The sequence below is a fragment of the Meriones unguiculatus genome, chromosome 20 (assembly GCF_030254825.1).
Source record: "Meriones unguiculatus strain TT.TT164.6M chromosome 20, Bangor_MerUng_6.1, whole genome shotgun sequence".
Lineage (NCBI taxonomy): Eukaryota > Metazoa > Chordata > Mammalia > Rodentia > Muridae > Meriones > Meriones unguiculatus.
This window is the reverse complement of record NC_083367.1, coordinates 68,262,418-68,284,022: the sequence shown is the minus strand read 5'-3', so window position 1 is coordinate 68,284,022 and position 21,605 is coordinate 68,262,418. Positions and strand designations below refer to the sequence as shown.

Genomic DNA, 21,605 nt, shown 5'->3' with positions numbered 1-21,605 from the left:
CTGTAGACAGAAGACCACATAGTCACAGCACCCAATAGGGACTTGAGAAGACACTGTGCCAGAGAGACGCCTCTCTGTGTGCGTACCTCCAGCTTGAGCACCCTGCCATCCAGCACACTCTTGTCAGATGTGGGGAGGCAGTACGAATCCAGCATGTGGACGGCATCTGTCATCCAATCCTGCAGCTCTTTCACGCCCAGGGAGAACTGATTGTGCTCAGCGACAATTCTGTCCAGCCTGGACACCTTCTCCTGGAAATGACAGAGATGGTTTTCTAGCTGTCGCCCCCCTGGGAGTTCACACTGGAAACTCACACTTCATCAGTAGCTAGCACAGGCTGTTGCAGGGACTGCCCAGAAAAAGTGCAAGTCTGGCTATTTCATGAAATACAAGATACACCTTTCTAAGTAGTGAAAAATCTGTACAATAACTATGTCAAAGGGCACAACAGTTTCAACCCACTGCCTTCAACAGATATACTTATGAGAATCACGATTTACTTTTTATCCGGTAGAATTTCTCCCTAATGCTGACTGACATTTAGTCGTTGTCTTTAGCTTTCACATATTATATTTGGTTCAACCGATAGCACACATTCTTACAGACCTATATTGTAGACAGTCTTAAAAAAAATAGTGATTTGATATCTTGTAACAGTTCCAAATTACATGCATATAATATGTGTATATTTGGTTAAAGCACAAAGTAATTCTGCGCAGGAGTGGAACAAAGTGTGGGGCCTCAGTACAAGGGCAGAAGACATAACACATCCATCTGCATTTTGAATGACAAGAGAATGCACATGACTTTCCTACTTGCTTCACTTCAGGTCCTATCCAACAAAGTGGATGACGACTTTCTGCAGCACTCAGGCTCTTAGAGCACTCAAATGTCTCTTGCTCCTTAATATCTAAGCAAATGCAAACAAATAAGAAAGGTTTTGTTTGGAAAGGCTTTTGTATTTTGGTTATTTATTTATTTATATGTTTGAGACAGGGTCTTGCTTATACATGCCAGCCTGGCTTTTAACTCCTGGCACAGCCCAGTGTGGCCTTGAACTTGCAGCAACCCCCTGCCATTGCGCCTTAAGTCCTGGGATTCCAGAGGTGCTCTCATTCAACACCAGTTGCAAATAGTTGTTCTTCATCCCTTCTAACTTTAGGTATGTGCCAGATTTTCTAAAGTGAGATGAAGGCAGCTTTTTCATCAAATAACCAGGGCTCCAGATGGAGATAGTTCACATTAAGACTGGGTGAAGACTCAGATTAGCAGATCAGAAGTAACTTCACAGTGAAAATGGACATGGCCACATTATTTAAAGATCCACAAAAGATGATAAAATCCCTAAATGCTTAAATCTGACATTTAAAAAGGAAGCAGAAGTACAGTTTGTACAAGCTTGAAAGGCCTGCCCCATTCATGAGACCTGCATCACTCTAGCTGGGTTCACTCCTGTGTGTACCCACAACTTTATTCTAAGGTCCTTGAAAGATGTATTCAGTTAAGCTAGTCATTGCCAACTCCAAACTCTGCTCTCAAATCTTAACTGAAACTATCAACTAACACATTCTTAACTGTCATACAATAAATCTGTAGAAGCCAGATGATGTTTTTAAAAATTACCCTAGACTTATTGGATGGCTCTAATACATTTTAAACTGCTTTTGGGTTCATGGATTTTTTTTTCCCTGTGTGTGTGTGTGTGTGTGTGTGTGTGTGTGTGTGTTTCTAATTTAATCTGAGCGTCTTCGGCACAGAACCTTGCTTTAGGGTTATGTGTTGAGCCTTCAAAATCAAAGTGCCATCATTTTGCTAATGATGCAGATTGGCACTGTTTTCCGTCTTTGCAACATCCCTCGCTGACCTCGGGGAGCCACATGAAAAACTGTGGTAAAAGTGATGAGTCCAGTTTCAAGGTGAGGGAGATGACCCGGAGACACCCCTCTGTGAGGGTGTCAGGAGGGCCCCCGCGTGACCTATCAGCATTCCAGTTTTGCGACATCAGAATCACGCTCACACACAGCACATGCCAGACGTTACCTTGGTCACATTGCTTAGCGCTAGATACCGAGAAGACAGCTGCGACACTCTGTGCACAAAGCTCTTGCTGGCAGCTTGCCCTTCCCACAGCTGCCGAGCTCTCTCCTTCAACCTGTGGAGCTGAGGCTCGTAGCACTGGAGCTCCTCAAGGACAGACTGGAAAGCACAAGCGGGTTACCATTCAGAGCTGGGGCAAGCACACAGAGGACGGAGCTTGGGCCCAGAGAACATGGAAATGAACACTGACAAGCAACTCAAGTCCCCTGAAGGATGCATTCATTATTTTCAAGCTACACACAGTGAAATGCTACAGGAAGAAAACAAACCATGCCTCAGAGGTGTCTCAGAAAATATTAACTCAGTTCTGTGGGAACACTGCGTTAAGGTGGTGTTAGCTAAGACCAGGGCTCCCAGCATGCATTTGGCCAGAGTTGACAGAAAAAGGAGTGAAGACGAGGTTAGATGGCCGGTCCCATCACCTGGAGTTTCTGCTGTTCTCTCCTCTTCGCGGGCAGGTCATAGAGTCGATTGCTGCTCTCCTGGACCAGCCTCTCTGTTTTACTCAACCAGTTTTGCACAGGCTCTGCGCTCACCTCAAAGTCTTTCATCTGGATCTTTAGATTCTGCAAGGGTTTAGATAATGTCAGGGATGGATGAGCACACTCGAATCCCAAGGGGCTGAGAGAAGGCCCACCAGTAAGTACCCTCTGCAAAAGGGCAGGCATATGGATTTAGTTCAGAGAACCAACGTGACACAAACAAACAAAGCAAGCTTGGTGGCACAGGGTTGCAATCCTAGAGCTGAGAAGGACATACAGAAGGATCCCGGTGCCATCTAGGCACAGAAAGAGACCTTGTTGATTAAATGTGATCAAAGAAAACACTTGATGTCAATCTGACCTGCGCACACACATGTGTACACACACACACACACACACACACACAGAGAGAGAGAGAGAGAGAGAGAGAATACTTCATCCTTGCATCCTTGACCTGAGCGCCTCTATGATTCTAGAATGTCCTTTAAGAAAGTTTAGGCCTTGACTTTCAAAAGACAGCCATTTTCTTTAATTCTCCAAATAGCTCTTTTGAATTTCTATACATTCGCTTTTTAAAACACAAGTTTGTCCCAGGCAGGGGTAGGCTGCCGTGTTCCCATTTGATGCAGCTGTGCTGGCCTCTACCCTGAGACTTCACATTCCATACTGGAAGGACCCATGTCTCATGATTCCTGGAATATACCATCTCCTCATAGGAATAATCCGACATTGTAAGAACTGCTTAACGATAGGGCAAGCAGCACTATACATAAATACACAGATGTAATTTATGCATTTATTATTCTCTCTCTCTTTGTGTGAGTGTTTGTGAGTGTACACAGGTATGTGAGAGCACATTTGTGCATGAATGTGTTCCTGTAAGGTCAGCATCTTGGAAACTGTTTTCAGGATTGGTGCCCACCTTAATTTTCATTGTAATTCTTAAAGATTTATTTTGTTTTTGGCTCTGCATGTGTCTGTGTGTGTGTGAGAATGTGCATGTGAGTGCAGGCATTTGTGGAGACAGGAAGAAGGAGTTGTAACTGGAGTTCCAGGTAGTTGTGAGCTGCCTGCTGTGGGTGAGAACTAAGAAACACTGAGAACCATGAGCTTATCATGTAAGGTCAGTATAAGCATTATTATCCCTTTCATAGACTCTCTAGGTAGCACATTAAAGCATGCTGATAATGTATTACACATTTCACTGTGGCAAAGAAATCTATTTCTTATGAATCACTAGAGTCATATGACTGTTATTAAAGTTTAATGTGGACCAACAAAAGAGTTAAATGATTTTTAGGTAGTTTTAATAAGGCACCAGGTCCATAAAATGTCAGGTGGGAAGGAATGAGCACTATAGAGCCTACTGGCCATTCACTCAAAGCTCTCTCTGCATCTGGTCCATGGCATTGATAGAGATGGCATGTGACGATGTCTTTCATGTTCTCCATAGGGTGATGAATTAGCTATTGGAATGCATCAGAGAGTTTCAAACACCTCTCACAGGTAGGACTGTCAAGAATGGCCCTGATAAAATGTAAAGTTCATCAGAGCAGAGGGCTTGTTCTGTTTGTTTGTTTTCTGCCTCATTCCCAGAATCTAGATTAATTCTTGTCAAACACTAACTGAATAATCAAATGCATTTGTAAATTCAAGGCATTTTTATCCTCCTGTTATTGCTGTTTCATGGAGCTGCTAACCATGGTGAACTAGGGGATCAGGACCTAAAACCATGGTTTGCAAATGCCTCAAGGAGCACAGAAGACAGACAGGTGCTCCACCTGTGTGCGGTGACGGTGTGCTAATAGCAAGCATGGGCTTGACCTGGACTTGTAGCCCCTTCTGAGCCTCTGCGGAGAGGCTCACACTTCTGTCCGCAGAGGTGCAGGCTTCCTGCTGCGCTCGCTCTGCAGGCTTACCCATGACTCCTCCAGCGTCTCCGGTTCCCAAGCCCCTTGTTACTCTAACTGCATTTAGGAATCACTGAGGCCCTGTGCTGGGCCTCACCTGTCTTCCTCAGTTAGCAGCTGTACAAATTTGGCAGCTTTTCAGCAATCCTGTACTTTTGTCTGTCTTTTTCACCCTCCACTCCTCTCTTTCCTTTCCTCCTTCCTTCTCTACTTACCTTCCTTTCCCCACTCTCCTGTTTCTTTAAATTATTCATTTATTTACCTATTTATTGACAGGGTCTCACTGTACAATCCAGGATGGCTTCAAATACTTCAACATTTGCTATGTAGCTCAGGCTGGCTTCAAATTCCTAATCATCCTGTCTCTGTTTCTTCATGTTAGAGTTTGGTACCACCATGCACGGCTCCTTGAGTTCTTCATCCACATGACAGAGACAAATGATTTATACTGACCAATAATGACTTAGGGAAGTGAATGTACTGGTGTATGAAACTGTCCACAGGACCAGGCACAGATAAATGCTCAGTTCTGTCATCTTTTCTGACCCTCAAGCTTCTGTTAACTGCTACATTCCTGTTCATTAGCCGTGGATCCATTTCCAGGTACACAAAACAGAGTGTGGATTAAATTCACTCAATTACTTCATCCCCCAAGACTATACTTTACAACATATTTATAATCATTCATATCTCCTTATTTACACTATCTAACAGATGAGAAACTGAAGAATTAAACTTAAATTTGACACTTCCCCACCTTTATAGGTAATTGGTGAATCCTGTTGTGTTTTTTCCTAGAGATGAATTGTCTACCCTATTACTCTTTCTGTCTTTTAGACCCTTGCTGTGTACCACCAAAAGTTTCCTCTGCTTTTCTGGCTATGTGCAATTCCCCATTTTTGTTTATACTAGAGTCAGAAAGTTGTAATGTTTAGCTCCGGCTTTAAGGCCTGCAAATTACTCACTCAGTCTTTCTAAGGAATCTTCAGGAAAGAAATGAGTTTCCCTGGGACTCTGTGGCATGTAGTGAGTTCTGTCTCCGCATCTATAAGAACACCTGACTCCACCCTGGGGACACTGCCTTGCATCCTGTCAGGGGAAACTGGTTGAGATTCTCCGTCAAATTACTTGACGTGAGCCAGGTGCAACGGTGTACCCTGTAATCCCAGAACTGGGGAGGAAAAGGCAAGCGGAGCTCTGTGAGTTTGAGGCCAGCCTGGTCTACAAAGGAAGCCCAGGACAGCCAAGGTTACACAGAGAAACCCTGTCTCACCACCACCCCCATTACTTGACATGAGACATTCACTATCTCCTCTCCATTTATCTCCTCTGCCTAAACTTCATGTCTACCTCAAATTTCTCGACATCTTTCACTTGTCAACATCACTTACTATTTCCTGGACCCTTGTTCTTTCCATGAGAAATGTGTGCCAATCTTGGAAAGATACCTGGCTTTCACGGGACAGTTTACATGTCACTTCTCTGGGTGCCTTTCTTGGCTTCTGCAAACAGAGTCAATGGCATCTTTCTAGAGTGTCCATGCTTTATCCTGGACATTCCTTCAGTATAGTCCTCTCTTTCCTGTGAATTACCTTCTAGAAAACGAAATGCTGGAAAGAAGACGAAGACCTGCACTTCTAGTGCCAAAAGGCACACTACATGTCTCCTCCTGTTAGGAAGGCGGGAGGAGATGAAACTGCACCAAATGGACTACTCTGACACCCACGAGGCAGGACAGGCTAACAAAACTGTCAGTCCTGAGCTCCCCACTTCTTGGTCAATATTAGAGTAAGGTGATCTAGCCGTGACAGCCAGATTCACATACAACCCTTGCTTTGGAGACCACACTGCACTAATGATATTACGGGGTCACAGGTAATTCCAAGGCACTGCATGGGCACCTCCATGCTTGCCATGAACAACAGCTGCTTACAAGGGAGACCCCAAAACTCCTAGCGTATGAAAGAACCATGAAAGTGCATTGTCTTTTTCTGATGGTGATTTCCTACTATAATCTCCTTTCTATCTTATATTCATTATTCTCATCACCAAATTGAGGATCTATCCTGTCAGAAAATGTTTTCAAGATGCCTTCTGTACATATAAGAGAAGAGTTAATACAAAGAATAAATAACTTCAGAAGAAAAGAAATTCCACATTGTGGCAAAAATCATGATATGACATTAGTATGTTGTCTCTGTAGGAAATGGGATCACATGAATGTTGTCTTCCATCATATTTAACACCCCAAACTGGATGCTAGTGTGAGTTCTATGAACTCTGAGCCAACACTTTATGGCCTTGCAGGAACTTCTCTGCTCATTCTCCTGAAATAATTTTTCAAACTGCAGAGTTTCAAGTGAAAGATTAAATGTGATGCTCAGAAGTGAAATTGGCTGTTCCTGCAGGAATGGGCATGCTGAGCCTGTGACAATAGCTCCTGTGTAAGAAGCCATCGAATCCTCCGGGGCTACTCTTGCTTCCAGCACTGAGCCCATCTTCCATCATCAGGTTGCCTGTTCTTGTGCAAAATGGGATGACCAAAATCCCTGAAAACCTTGTGAAACATTGAACCAATTTCCCTGCCACCACCAAACCCCACAGAGCACGCCCAGGGGGTGGCTGTGCTGTACCTCCAAGGCAGATTCCTTCTGGTGGAGATTTGTATGGAAATTTTTCCAGTCTTCTTTTGCGGTTACGACTTTGGCCTGGATATCTTTTGCTTTCTCTTTGGTTAGCAGAGAGCTCAGCAGCTCCCCTTTGGACAGCATCATGTTTAGCTTATGCTGTCCATTTTCACTTTCTGACAGAAACTCCTATGAGAAAGATATAAAATTAGGTACCTCGAGATGAACAACCAAACGTCACATGTGGCTGCACCTCTGGCTGCCTCAGAAACAAGCCTTTATCCTACAGTTTGCTGAAAACAATAATCTTACACACCAGCCATAGTTGGAGCAAAAATTAAATGAAAATGACTCAGCCAGAGTACACCAGCACAATGTTATTTTATACAAAGAACTCTGATTGTTTCCTGAGCCTCTTTTAAAACATAAAATAGTACATGGTTAAGCAGATGAGTGGGCTACTTTCCCTCCAGTCGTTTCAGGGGTTTATGTGAAATGTAAGTTTCCTGTGCTACGGTTTAATCTGCAATGCCGGTGCACAAAGACCCAGAGTCGCACGTTAGTCTGACTCAGCACTGCCATCAGCACTGTAGGCAGAGCTCTTACCTGGATCTTCTGAAGACTCGAAGAAACTTCACTGAGGTTCTGAGGTAGATCGAAGCACTTGGCAGTGGAGATTTTTGCGTTAACCAGCCACTCCCTGAAGCCCCTGAAGGCCTTCCGAAATCTTTGCTGCAAAATCTGCTCTTGATTCTGGCAGCCCTTGGAAGCTTGCAAACAGAGACTGAAAGGGTGATTTGCAAATTTGAGGACAGAAGAAAAGTGACAAAGTTGATTAAAGTGACACCCAGTAGAATCCACAGTTCATAGGAACGTGTATTTACCTATCTGATATTACATTTCACTCTTAGTTAATTGATATTATCACTGCAATCACGCTATTAAAACATTCTAGCTTCTTTAATATTTTTTATGCCAGGTCTTACTATGTGGCCTAGGCTGTTCTCTATTCCATGAGCTTACACAGCCCTCCTCATAAGCCTCCTGAGAAGCTAGAATCACAGACAACCACTCCATGCTCAGCTTCTCTCCTACTTTCTATGAACACATTTTAAAGCTAGACATAGCTTCATTTCCTGGGGTTATAGCTGCAATCCTCGCTTCAGCTGGGACTGGAGCAGGAACATCTTGACCACACACTGAGACTCTACCTCAAAGAAAATACAAATGGAAAGAAACTGTTTTTGAACAGTAGGATAGATCAAGCTCACCAGTTGTATTCTTTAATTAACCCGGAGACTTTCCCACTGTATGGGCTCAGGTCCCTGGAAAACCGGCAGAGTTCATTCAGCTGAGACTTGAGCGCCTCCGTCATGGGCTCGGCCTTGTGTAGAGAATCCAGGACCTCCTAACGGAGAGAAATAAGACAAGCCCTGGACTCGGTGGCTTCATATCCTCACACTCTGCGCATACATCATAAGTTGTTAGTGAGTGGCAAACCAACACAGGGAAGTCAGTGATGAGATGAGGCCCTTTCCCAGGAATGTTTGTAGCCCATGGTGCCCTCTGTGGAATCTGTATCCACTTCTGGCCATGGGCAGACACTCCTGCATCAAGTATAAAGCAGTTAAATGATTAAATCATCAATAATTTAAAGTAAGAACAAAGAGGAAACTACCTTATATTGTTTAGAAAATGGTCCAACTAGACTGTTTGGAAAGTGTCTATCATTTAAGAGAGTGAATGATCGTTGAAAACAGTGGTTCTCAACCTTCTAATGCTGTGGCTGTTTAATACGGATCCTTTTGTTGTGGTGATTCCAAACCATAAAATTATTTTGTTTTTGAGACAGGCCTTCCAATTGGCAGTCCTGGACTCTCTTTGTAGTCTATGCTAGCCTCGAACTCACAGAGATCCACCTGCCTCTGTGAGCCACTGCAGCTGGTCATAAGATTATTTTTGTTATTCCCCCATAACTGTAAATTTGCTACTGTTATGAATCATAAGTATCTGTGTTTTTGTATGGTCTTAAGTGATCCCTGTGACCTCTAAAGGGGTCATGACCCCTTGAGAACCAGTTACTTAAAACCAACATATTTTTTACTTGTGTGTCCCAGTTAATTTTATGCTGTATGTGCAGTCAACACTGATATTAGTAATTTCTTATAATCCACAGGTCTGATTTACCTACTAGCTCATACACGTCATGGTTTCGTTCATGCAGTCACCAAATCTTTGCTAGTGTCAGGTGTGACATTTGGGGACACTTCCCTGCTTCATGAATGAAGGTATTGTTCCCCTTCTCAAAGAGCTTGTAACTTAACTGATGAACAATATACAAATAAGCACAGAACTAGACACACCCAATCTCAAAATGAAACCTAGGATTGAGGAGTTTCAATTCTGGAATAAAAGCCACAGTCAAGCAGGCTCGACAATGTGCTTTGAAATTAGTGCATTCCTCTTGTACGATGAAGATCAAAGAGCAAATGAGATCCTGAAAGCCCAAGTCCTTAGCACGGCTCAGTGCCTACTTTGTCATATTACAAGGGAATAACAGCCAAATATATAATGAAACTACACCAATATTGTGTCCAGAGCAAAAAGATATTGTTACAACTGTATGCACACATGTGCATGTGTGCACACACACAAACACACGTGAACACATATACACATATATGCCCAGATACTCATATATTCATACTTAATAAATATATACACACAATTTCATATACACATACAGTTTAAACTATGGAGAAAGGACAAATAGGTGAAAAAAACGTCTCTGGTGACTATTGGGGCTACTACTGCTGTTCTCAGGGACACTGATGGAGAGATGGCCCACTGCCCTCGTGATACACCGGGTCTGTGTGTCGTCTTCTCTACAGGGCTTTACTAATTTCTGGCTGCTGTCAATCAGAAGATTTGCCATCATGCTATAGCATACAGTCATTTCCTCAGAATGAAGACCTTCCTTCCTGCAGGGAGAGGAAGCCTCTGAAGACACTGAAAACCCACAAAGCAAGGTTCAGGAAGGTTGTGAAATTTGTGCAACTTGGGATGTTCTGGGGATGACAAGGATCACAAGGCCTCTTCCCAAGCTTATGCCGGCAGTGTGTGGTGGCTGGGGGAGAGAGATGTTTTCCCCCTGCCTGCAAACGGAGCAGAAAGCCCTGGATGCAGCTTTCCTGAGCTGCCTACACTGAGGTGAGGTGTTCAGTGACACAGCTGCTCCTGAGGCAGTCAGGCTTTTGGGAGGTGCCTCGTGGCACTCACTGGTTTACCAAGCCACACTCAGGTAGAATTCTTTCTTTAGTGTGACACCTCTGACGTATTTGGGGTAAATGAATGTCTGATCATATCTCCCCAGAAGAAGTCACCTTACACATTGTTCCTCTCTCGCTCCTGCAGAGAAGCCCAAGCTTAGTTTGTTCTAAGTCCTGGTTCTTTTAACAAGTTACCTCCTTGCCTCCTCCCGTTCTTTCTCCTGGTCTCCACTTACGTCCTATGTTTCCTAAAATGACATAATGGCTCTTAGGTGACTTCTGTTCTTGACTCTCCTTTCCTAAATCTCTCCTTGGTATTATCCCTCTGCCTCACTGATCTGATCAGGTTGTAATCATGCCCCAGGATTCAGCCCTACCACTGGTTCCTCAGGGACTTTCTGTGGTCCTTCTGGTTTCCCAGGGATGGTCATTCGAGGATGCCGTGCTGGCTAGCTCAAGCTAAAGTCATTGGGAAGAGGGAACAGAGCTGAGATAATATCCCCACAAGACTGGCTTGTAGGCAAGTCTGTGGTACATTTCCTTGATTGAATTTTGAAACGGGTCAGCCCAGCTCATTGGGGGCTTCTGAGCAGGTGGTCCTGGGTGCTACGAGAAAGCAGGCTGAGCAAACCCAAAGGAGCAAGCCATGGAGAGCAAGCTAGTAGCATCTGTCCATGACCTCTGCATCAGTTCTAGCCTCGGGTTCCTGCCTTGAGCTTCCCTCAGTAATGGAGTGTGACTGGAGAGCTGTGCTTTTAACTAAAACCCTCCACCCCAGGTGGTTTCCATAAGTGTTTTATCACAGCAATTGAAACGCTAACTAGGCCAGATGCACAGCAAGGCCAGAGCCTTTGTCATAGTGTCTCCAGTAGTTTCGTATGTCTCTGTCCACACAGATTGTGATCATAAAGTCAGGGGTGAGGCTCTCGGAATGTCCACATGAAGTTACTCAATGTCTGAGCTAGAGACTCTAAACCTTTTGGGCTTCTCCCTTCCCTTCCCTTCCCTCCCCTCCTCTCCCTTCCCCTCCCCTCCCCTCCCCTTCCTTTCCCCTCCTTCCCCCTCCTTCTCCCTTCCCCCCTTCTTTCCCCTTCTTCTTCCCCCTTCCCCTCCCCCTTCTTCCCCTTCTTCCCTTCTCTTCCTCCTTCTTCCCCTCCCTTCCTCTTCCCTTCCCTACCCTTGCCCTCCCTTCCCTTCCCTTCCCCTCCCCCTTCTTCCTTCTTCCCTTTCCCTTCCCTTCTTCCCTTCCCTTCTCCCTCCTTCCCCCTTCCCTCTTCCTCCTCCTTCTCCCTTCCCCTTCTTCCCCCTCCTTCCTCCTTCCCCCCTTCTTCCCCTTCCCCCTTCTTTCCCCTTCCTCTTCCCCCTTCTTCCCCTTTCCCTTCCCCTTTCCTTCCCCTCCTCCTTCTTCCCCTCCCTTTCTCTCCCTTCCCCTTCCCTTCCCTTCCCTTCCCCTCCCTTTCTTTCCCTTCCCTTTCCCTTCCCTTCCCCTCCCTTCCCCTTTCTTTCCCTTCCCCCTTCTTCCCCTTCCTTTTTCTTCCCTTTCATTCCCTTTTATTCTCTCCCTATTGTTTTCTTTTTTGTGGTCCTAGAAATGGAATCAAAGGCCTCACAACAAGCCATGAAGCAGTTTATCACTGACCTATATCCCAAAGCCCTCTGAAACACTTTTATTTAGAAAAATTCACAAAAGTAACTATACAGTTTCTTTTTGAAACTCTAAACATTAACCCAGAAAGAACCGTTTAAAAATTATTTTAGCCACATTGAACATTTTTAAAAGGGAACTATCATGAGAACTAATGAAATATAATTATCTACCAATTTTTTTTTCTTAAAATGAGGTTTACGTAGGTAAATTGTAAATTAGGTGACATTAAAAGTGAAAAGGTTTTCAGCTAAAGTTTACATCTAAAAATGTATTCATGGGGCTGCAGAGATGGCTCAGTGGTTAAGAGCAATTTCTACTTTCTCATGGGGGATCCTAGTTGGGTTCCCAGCACCCACTGTGAGTGGCTCAGAACCACTGCTAACTCCAGCTACAAGTGATTTGACACCCTCTCCTGTTTCCCATGGGCTCCTGCACATACATGTGTACACATACATGCACAAACAGATATCCAGAAATAAAATAAACCTTTAAAAACACATTATAACTTCATCTCAAATATAATATTTTAGTAGAATCTTTAATCTCATGAATACTGCATTGGTTCATATTCTTTTGGTTCTACCAAGTTCTTTTCATCGTCCAGTTAAAGAAAATAACAGCATTTTCCAAATCAATAAGCCAGTGGTTTTTAAATGAATTTTATAATTACAAATAACAGATGTGTTTGCAATGTATTATCCACCTTCATGGCCATCCACCTTAAACTTCCCGATGACGTAAGATCAACATGTACAATGGCCTAGAGTGTTTGCTGTGATTGGCAGCTATCATGGGGATTTCCTAACGGCAAATGGGTGCTGTCAGACACAAGTCCATCTATTTTACCAACATTTGTTACACACTCATGGAATTTGTAGTGTTATCTTACATTTTGGATAAACTTGTACCATTAGATGACTATTGACTTGGTGTCATCAGATGAGAGTGACTGTAGGTGATGGTGACAATAGGATAGTCTGAGGCAATGTCCTACTGTCCTCAGATTCTGTAGCCCTAGAGTCAGACACAGATGTGACAGCAGAGACTGCCTGTCATCCTGGACTCAGCACAACCGAGTTTCTGATTGCATCAGCATGTGTACCCTTATAGCCCTCATCTATGAGCCAATCCCAGCACAGGAGATGGTCATTGAAAACAGAAATGTGATTCTAGCTACACCAGACTTTTCTTTAAAGTTCCTTTTGTTCACATTAATAGATCAAAAAGAAAGGCAAACAGAAAAAGAGCCAAAATACTGTGACTTTTCTTTTTCAAATATTAATAATTAAGCCCCATGGAGACAGTTTCCAGGCCCTCTCTCTGTCCCTGCACTGCAGAACGAAGCGGCTGTGATTCTGGCTTGATTCTGGTGGCAAACCTAAAGGCTGAGGGAAGCATGAAGGAAGCAAAGCAGCTGAGAGGCATTCTCAGTAAAACAGCACCCAGGTAGTTACCAGCTTTTCTTTCCTGGCGTACCACGCCTGCGACAGAAGTTCATTTAAACAAAACAGTGCTGGAAATACCCCACGACTGGAGCTATTTCGAAATGATTATAACATAAATAGAAGCAGAGACACTGACTTCACTAAACTTCCTTTTAAGGACAGCCACGATTCTTAGCATTATAAAGCAGCTAATATTGAGAGCACCCACGAGGAGTCAAAGAAGGAAGAGCTTCTAAGGCTTCAGCTCATGCTCCCTTTCTGCTTCCTTTTTTCATATTCTAAGAGCGGTAACAGTTTGAAAATGGGGGGGGAGGGCTGGAAGGCAGCTAGTAAGTATTAATCTGTATTAACAAGCTAATTCAGCTGTCAAAACCACGAAAAGGAGAAGCAGACCCCAGGAAAACTATTGGCTGTGCTTCAGTGGATTATCCAAAGTGTCTTTCAAAGCTATAAATCCAATCACTTAACTGTTTGAAAGAGTTAACTGGCAGGACAGCAGCTATGACTCTCCGTCTATTTATGCCTCTGCTCACAGGCCATTTTCCAGACTCAATGGCTGAATACAGTATTGCAAACTCTTACCCCATCAGAAAGAAAGTAAAATATCTCAAGCAGAGATAATGTTTCCTATGGGGTGTAATAGCACCTCCCTCTCCTACATATGCTAACTTTTACCAGAATATGATTTATAGGAGAAGGAAAAAAAATGACACTTTGCAAATTTATGAAATACGTTTTTTTCCTGCCTCTGGATGATGTGTACACTTAGCTAGCATAGGCTCACATTTTGTTTTGTTTTGTTTTTGTTTTGTTTTGTTTTTAGCAACCACGAGAGCCAAAGAAATATTTAGCGTATCCACCCCCGAGGTAAACAGGAAGGCGGCCACTTACTTGTCCCTTATGCCAGCACTCCACGATCTCCTCGTCAGTGTTCTTGCCTTCCAGGAGGCTGAGCTGCTGGGCCCGGGTTTTCAGAAGAGTGCTGAACTCTTCCAGGGTCTGCTCGAGCTGGGCCACCTGGCCAGAGAACTCCTGCTCGGAGAGGGCCATTTCACTGGCCAGGTTCTGCAGGCTGCTCTGTGCTTGGAACAGGCTGTCCTCCCACTGCCTCCAGTCGGCGCGCAGGGCCTGCATCTCCGAGTTCAGAAGCTCACAGCCACTGGCAGCTGTGTTCTGTTTCACCGCTGGGGCCAGCAACTCCACTCTGCTTAGGCGGCCTGCGCCGATCTCTCTGGAATCTATCAGCTCCTGTAATGGAATATCGCCATGGAAACCAAGGAGGCCCTTAGTCACTCGGGCTGCCAGTTTTCAAAAGTGTGCAGAACGGGTACTCTGTCCCGCCATGAAGTTTGAGTGAGTGTGCACAAGGAATGCGAGTCGCTGTGTCTACAATCTGCCTAGTTATAGCTGCAGCCGGCAGTATCATGAGTGTCTGACTTACTGCAGAATCACTCAGCGCCTCTCCGTGTCCCCACGGGTGGGGTCAGGCATGCTGAACACAGGCATTATTTAGATCCCTGTGGTGGTGACTTAGATACTCACCTGTGGTGTTCGGCCCCTACAGACTAAAAGAATCCCAGAAAACTTCATTCCCCTTCTGTGGATGGACAGATGGAATGTGCCCTGCTCGGGGCTCCTACCTCATTCCCATCATCTCCACAGAAGGGAGGCTTAAATCATGTCTTCCCTGACCCCATCAAGAAGACAGTGAGTGCTTCAATCTCAGATAGTTCTGCACCTAAGCCTCCTTAGGTGCATTTTTTATAGCCACTAAAATTAATAATTCACAGACCAACTTAATTATAAGTTTAAAGCACACTCTAGGTTGGGTTTGTTTCTTGCTGCTACTTTTTTCCCCTCAGAAAAAGAAATCTCACAGAAATTTGGCAATTCAAATACTGTTCAGTCTTGAGGCTCACATAAAGAAAGGGCTTTAAGATGTAATTAGAATAATCATTGGAAAATTGATAACTCGCGTCATTTTCCTTTAAAAATAAGCGCTTCTAATGATATATTTTTTCTTGTGTAAAATGGTCATCGGGTGCTTACATATTTGTGCTATGTATCACTAAAGCTGGATTCTGTCGGTGTTAAAAAAAATTGTCTTCACTCCAGTGTTACATAGAAAGAAAGGAGGTTATTAGAGACAAAACCGAGAAGAGGAGGAGAAAGAGGAGGAAGAGGAGGAAAAGCAGGAAATAATGAACAAGACCAGTTACAAGCTAACAACAGAAAAATGAGGCATTGATTATCGTATCAGACATGTGTCATGGATGTGTGAAGCAGAACAGGTGTTTTAACCAGTCTATAGAACATCCTTGCATTTCATTTGATTGTCCTGAAGCTAATCTATCTTCCATATACACAGACAATAAAGACACGCTTTGGTGCAGATCATTTACAGTGCCTAATTATATGGTGGCACAAGCACAGTCCTGTGAGATGTGAGTTGGTCACATGTGTGACCGTGTTCATGCAAACACCGCTTCGCGTGTATGCAGTCAGCCTTTCTCGGCAACAGGACTCTAAAGGTCGTCTTCGTTTGTACTACATAGAGTGATCTGGGCGTAGTGGCCACACCCCTGTAATCCCAGCACTCTGGCAGGCAGAGGCAGGTAGATCTCGGGGTTTGGGGTTAGCCTAGTCTACAAAGTGAGTCCAGGACAGCCAAGGCTACACAGAGAAACCCTGTCTCAAAAATAAAAAACAAACCAAAAAACAAACAAACAAACAAACAAACAAAGGACATAGAATAGTTAGTGGTTCAAAAAAGAAAAATCATAGCTTAGAAAGTACTAAATCCAACAATTCTGAATTTCATATAGAAAAAAAAAAACAGAATTGCTAAAACAATCCTGTACAATAACAGATCATCTGGAGGTATCTCCATCCCTGATCTCAAACTGTACTACAGAGCAACAGTAATAAAAACTACAAGGTATTGGCATAGAAACAGAAAGGTAGATCAATGGAGTCGAATAGAAGATCCAGAAATAAACCTGCACACCTATGGATATTTGATTTTTGACAAAAATGCCAAAACCATACATTGGAAAAAAAGACAGCATATAGAATATAGACAGCATATAGACAGGATATAGAAATTGTGGTACATTTATACAATGGAATATTACTCAGCTATTAAAAACAAATCATGAAATTTGCAGGCAAATGGTGGGAACTAGAAAAGATCATAGAGTGAGGTAACCCAGAAGCAGAAAGACACACATGGTATATACTCACTCCTAAGTAGATATTAGCCATATGATATAGGAGAAACATACTAAAATCTATACTCCTAAAGAGACTAAACAAAAAGTAAGACCCTAGGGAAGATGCTCAATCCTCATTCAGAAGAACAAATGTGTTAGACATTGGAAGCAGGAGAAGACAGGGAACAAGACAGAAGCCTACCATAGATAGCCTCTGAAAGACTCTTTTGATCAAGGTATCGAAGCAGAGACTGAGACTCATAGTCAAACCTTGGCAGAAGGCATAGAATTTTATGAAAGAAAGGGGAGACAGACAGACCTCAAGGGGACAGGAGCTTTAAAAGAAGACCAACAGAGCCAAAAAAAAAAACAAAACAAAACAAAAAAACCCCAAAGCAAACAAACAAACAAACAAAAAACCCAACCAAACCAAACCAAACCAAACAAAACAAAACTGGGCCCTGGGGACCCTGCAGAGACTGTTACCCTAACCAAAGACCATGCATGGAGATGAGCTAAAACCCTGGTTTAGATGTATCCTATAAACTCAGTCTCCAAGTGGGTTCCCTAGTAAGAGGAGCAGGGGTTTTCTCTGGCATGAACTCAGTGGCTGGTTCTCTGATCATCTCCCCCTGGAGGGTGCGGCCTTACCAGGTCACAGAGGAAGACAATGCAGCCAGTCCTGATGAGACCTGATAAACTAGGGTCAGGTGGAAGGGGAGGAGTGGACTGGAGAGGGGCAAGGGAGGAGAAGAGGCAGGGAGGGTGGGATTGGAAGGAGATGAACCAGGGTACAAAGTGAATAAATTGTAATAAATGATAATAATATAAAAAGAAAAAAGAGAAAGTGCTAAGTTTAACAAGAATGTTTTAAAACGTAATGGTTTTCAAATGTGGAATTCAAAGTCTCTACTGTCAAAAGTCAGTTTCCTCAAATGCCCTCCTATTCGTTATCTCTTCTTCATTTGGCATGAAAACAGGCCCATACATGCTAACCTGTGACTCCTTTCGCAAATTTTCTTTTTTTGTATTGTGTGCATATGCACACACACGATTGAACAGGTGTGCATGGCTTATATGTATGAATAGGAAGATGAGAACAGGACATCAGGAGTCCTTACTCTCCTGAGGTAGGACAGTTCACCGAACCAGAAGCTGACCTTTTTGAGGTTCATGAGCAACCACCGCTCTCCATTCAGCAGTGTTGGGGTTACGGGCACACAGCCCAGGATATTTGCACAATCAGATTAGTAAATTTGTGGGACTGATAATTGTTTCTATTGTAAAAGTTAAACTGTGTATAGTTTTCAGCTTAAACAGAATAGGGAAAGTTGTAGAGGAATTTTGATTCAGAACATGGCTGCTCTGGTAAGAGATCACATCCAAAGATCTTCTAGGTCTGTGTGATACAGCTGGAATATAAAACACGCCTTTAATCCAGGAGACAGGGACAAGCAGATCTGAGTTCAAGGCCAGCCTAGCTAGCAGAGAGCAACTTTCAGGTAAAGAAAAGGTTAGGTCCAGGCATGGTGGTACATGTCGTTAATCCCAAACACTGAAGGTAAAGTTAGTTTGTAGAAGGAAGTACCCATGTTTAAAGTGAAGTTTAATTGAGTGGCAGTTAAAGTGATGAATCTGAGAAAGATTTGACAGAATAGGATATGCTGAACTCTCAAGAAGAAAGGAAAGAAGAATAATCCTCTGAGACAACAATCGAAACAGGTGAATGAAAAAAATTCCTTTTACATATAATGCCCCACTCAACTTTTATTGAGTGCTGAGAATTAAAGCCAAGTCCCCATGTCTGCAGAGGAAGTGTTCTTACACATGCAGCCATCTCCTCAGCTCTAATCAAGGTCTTCAACTGCTGTGATTCAAATTCGATTTTGCGTAGATTTTCTTGCCATGTATGTGAACTCTCTCTCTCTACACACACACACACACACACACACACACACACACACACACACACATGTGTGTGTGTGTGTTCATCTATATAGATACTGAGCTTCTAAGTTACATACTCTGAATGATTGTTTTTGTGGCATGGAGTGGTCAGAGCATTGACAGGCAGGAGAGGAACTTCCTTCACCTCCTCAAAGATTTTTCAAATTAACTTTTCAAAAGCTTGATCCATTTGTTGCTGTCCCCTCTTCCTTAGCTTCCATTTCTTCCTAAATCCATGAAATAGGACTGGTTCCTCACCTGCCCGCCCTTCCCCACTCCCATCCCCCACCATGGAAACGGCCCAGTGGCCAAACCCAGATGTGATCTTCAGCCTCTGCAGTGATGGTAACCATGTATTTCTCCTCCCTTTCAAAACTCCTGTAAACCTTAGGTCTGCCTGGGTTTTGGGTTCTTTTTGTTGGATGTGGCATAGATCAATCTTGTCTGGGGACTCCAAATACAGACTTTGTTTTAGGAATTTATAACATTATCTCTTCAAAGGCGTTTCCTAACCTGAATGGACGATACAAAAATGCACAGCCTCCTGGACTTTACTCCCACCTGCTGGTGCAAGTTTGATTTGTCACTGATCATCCCATCTACCCCTTACAAAAGGCTTCTCTGCAAGTACCCCAACTTAACTTCTATCCTCAGCCATTATACTTGCTTGTTTGTAGGCTTGATTATTTGTTTTTATTCATTTGTTGAATTTCTTTTGATACAGGGTTTTACTGCGTATCCCTTACTAGTCTGTGACTTGCCATGTAGACCAGGGTGGCATCAAACTGGTGGAAGCCCTCCTGCCTCTTCTCCCAGGTACTCAGCTTATAGGTGTGTGGCGCCATGCCTGGCTCACCCTGACTCCTTCAACTTGGCACTGTTTGCAAAGCAAATTCCTCTCTTTCCCAAACCCACTGGACTTACTTACTGAGTGCCATCCATGCCCAGTCAGGGAGCTACGTATTTTTATATGAATATCTAACCATCCTCCAAAGAGCTCTTTAGAGCTGATCCCGAAAATCATAGTTTTTAATTCTTTTTGTAGTTCCAATGAGACTTGGGGACACTGACAAAAGGGATTTATTTTTTTTTTTTTTTCAAAAAAATCAGAAAGTCAGGAGATGAAAGCTGCTACAGAAGGTCCTTTGGCTTTAAAGCCTAAACTTTAAAAAGTGTCCTAAGGTCTGGCTACACTGGTTTTGTCAGCCCATCAGAGTGATATTTCTTAGTCTCTTATGCTATAGTGATAAGTACATCTCCGTATAGAAACACATACAGACAAGGCTACAATTTGCTCAAAAATGGAAATAAATTCCTTCCAATTTTTCATAAAGTTTGCTTAGAATTACTGATGTATGGAACAGTAAAGCACCACCCAAAACCAGGAAGAAAACATTAAAAAAACAAAACCCAGGAAAAACATGAATCTTTTCCACGAAGTCCTTAACAGGAATCTGCAACCACAGTGAAGTGCCTGTGGATCCGTATAGGCCCATTTGCTCACCTTAATTTTCAATAGCTTTTTTTGGGTAGCCGATGAGTCTCCAGATGTATCTGACCACCGGTGAAGCTCTTCCTTTGCTGAGTGGAGCCAATCTGTGAATTCCTGGACGGCGTCTAAGTACATGAGGTGGTCTTTCACAACCTCCTCTGCTTTCCTCATTTTCTCCTAGTGAAGAAAGAGGAAGCACATGAACAGTCGTGGTTACAGAGAACATGAAATCGGGTGAAATGACAGACTCCACGGAGGTCTCAATGTAGCTCAGAAGACTTCAGTTTTACTCTTGGGCCCTCTGTGAATTTTATAGCTTAAAAAGAAGCCATTGCTTGGGAAACAGAGGCAGGCAAATCTCTGAGAACACATATGGTAGACATCTCTGGTAGACATATGGAGCTCCAGGGCCAGCCATGACTACACAGTGAAATTTTGTCTCAAAGAAAGAAGGAAACCATAAATCTAACACTGCAAAGCTTTGAAAAAAACAAACCCATTTCCTTCTTAGGTCTAGTATTTTGTGGCTCAGCATAAAGGTCTGTACTTCATACATGCTGACTAATAGCCTTCTCAAGCTAAGCAATCATACCTATTATAACTGCTGCTAACTTCGTCATCACTTACAACTGCACTTCCACAGCGTTCTCCAATGCGTTAAGTCGCTTGACAACAGATTTGACAGCAAAGGATGCGCAAGCTAAGGGAGAGGCAACCAACACACACGAAGCACATGTCCAACAGAGTTAGGGTTAAGAACTCTTAACAACCCAGAGCTCTCAAAAGGCAGAGTAAGGAAAAGCAAACACAAACCTCCACTCAGTAATTTCTATAAGTCATGAGTATGTAAATGTAAATCCTGAAGGAAATTAAGTATATGAAATTATATATATGAAATGTACACACGCATGTGTGTGCATATACACACATACACCCATATATGTGTGTGTGTTTAGAGAATAGGAAAATGTAGGTTTTGTTACTGGATAAATAAACTTAATTCTTGTTTGAATCTGAGAATTTAAACAAATATTCAGATTTTAAGATTTTAAAGGTAAATGCGGGGGAAACACAAATTAACCGTTGATGCTCAGTCTTACAAAGAAAGCAGATGAGTCCACCGATGATGTAGGTAAGGACAAACGTAAAGAGCAAAGACTGTTCCCAGGGCTGCAGAGTGAGCAGCGCGTGTGCAGATCTCTTTTGTCTGTCTGTCTGTAAGCTAATCTTTAGGCCAGAATATACAGTAATGGTTTTGTCATAGCACCTTTGTGCATGTCTCTTTTGCTCCCCTCCCCCGTAACCCTCCCACATTTCCTTCCCTTTAAGTCTAACTGGTCACTTTTCTTTCTCAGGCAGCCTCTCTTCTGTATTCCTAGCTGTACTCTCTCTAGTCCCGTCTTCCTGGAAAAGAATCTTTGTGGAATTCCTGCCCACCAAACTTACACATAGTTTCAGACTAGCCAGATCCAGTAA

At 43.2% G+C, this 21,605-nt stretch overlaps 1 protein-coding gene across 14 annotated transcripts in view; it reads right to left on the bottom strand.

The window, feature by feature from the left end:
* Window positions 1–21,605, bottom strand: part of Syne1 (spectrin repeat containing nuclear envelope protein 1) — a 459,455-nt gene that overhangs the window by 220,663 nt on the left and 217,187 nt on the right. For all 14 annotated transcript variants that reach the window (XM_060373516.1, XM_060373529.1, XM_060373530.1 and 11 more), the window contains 8 exons: window positions 20,142–20,306; window positions 14,370–14,726; window positions 8,388–8,524; window positions 7,723–7,900; window positions 7,123–7,305; window positions 2,520–2,663; window positions 2,041–2,196; window positions 87–251 (listed from right to left, as the gene is read on the bottom strand). In XM_060373516.1, the coding sequence (XP_060229499.1) occupies window positions 87–251; window positions 2,041–2,196; window positions 2,520–2,663; window positions 7,123–7,305; window positions 7,723–7,900; window positions 8,388–8,524; window positions 14,370–14,726; window positions 20,142–20,306 (1,485 nt within the window). The remainder of the gene's footprint in view (window positions 1–86; window positions 252–2,040; window positions 2,197–2,519; window positions 2,664–7,122; window positions 7,306–7,722; window positions 7,901–8,387; window positions 8,525–14,369; window positions 14,727–20,141; window positions 20,307–21,605) is intronic.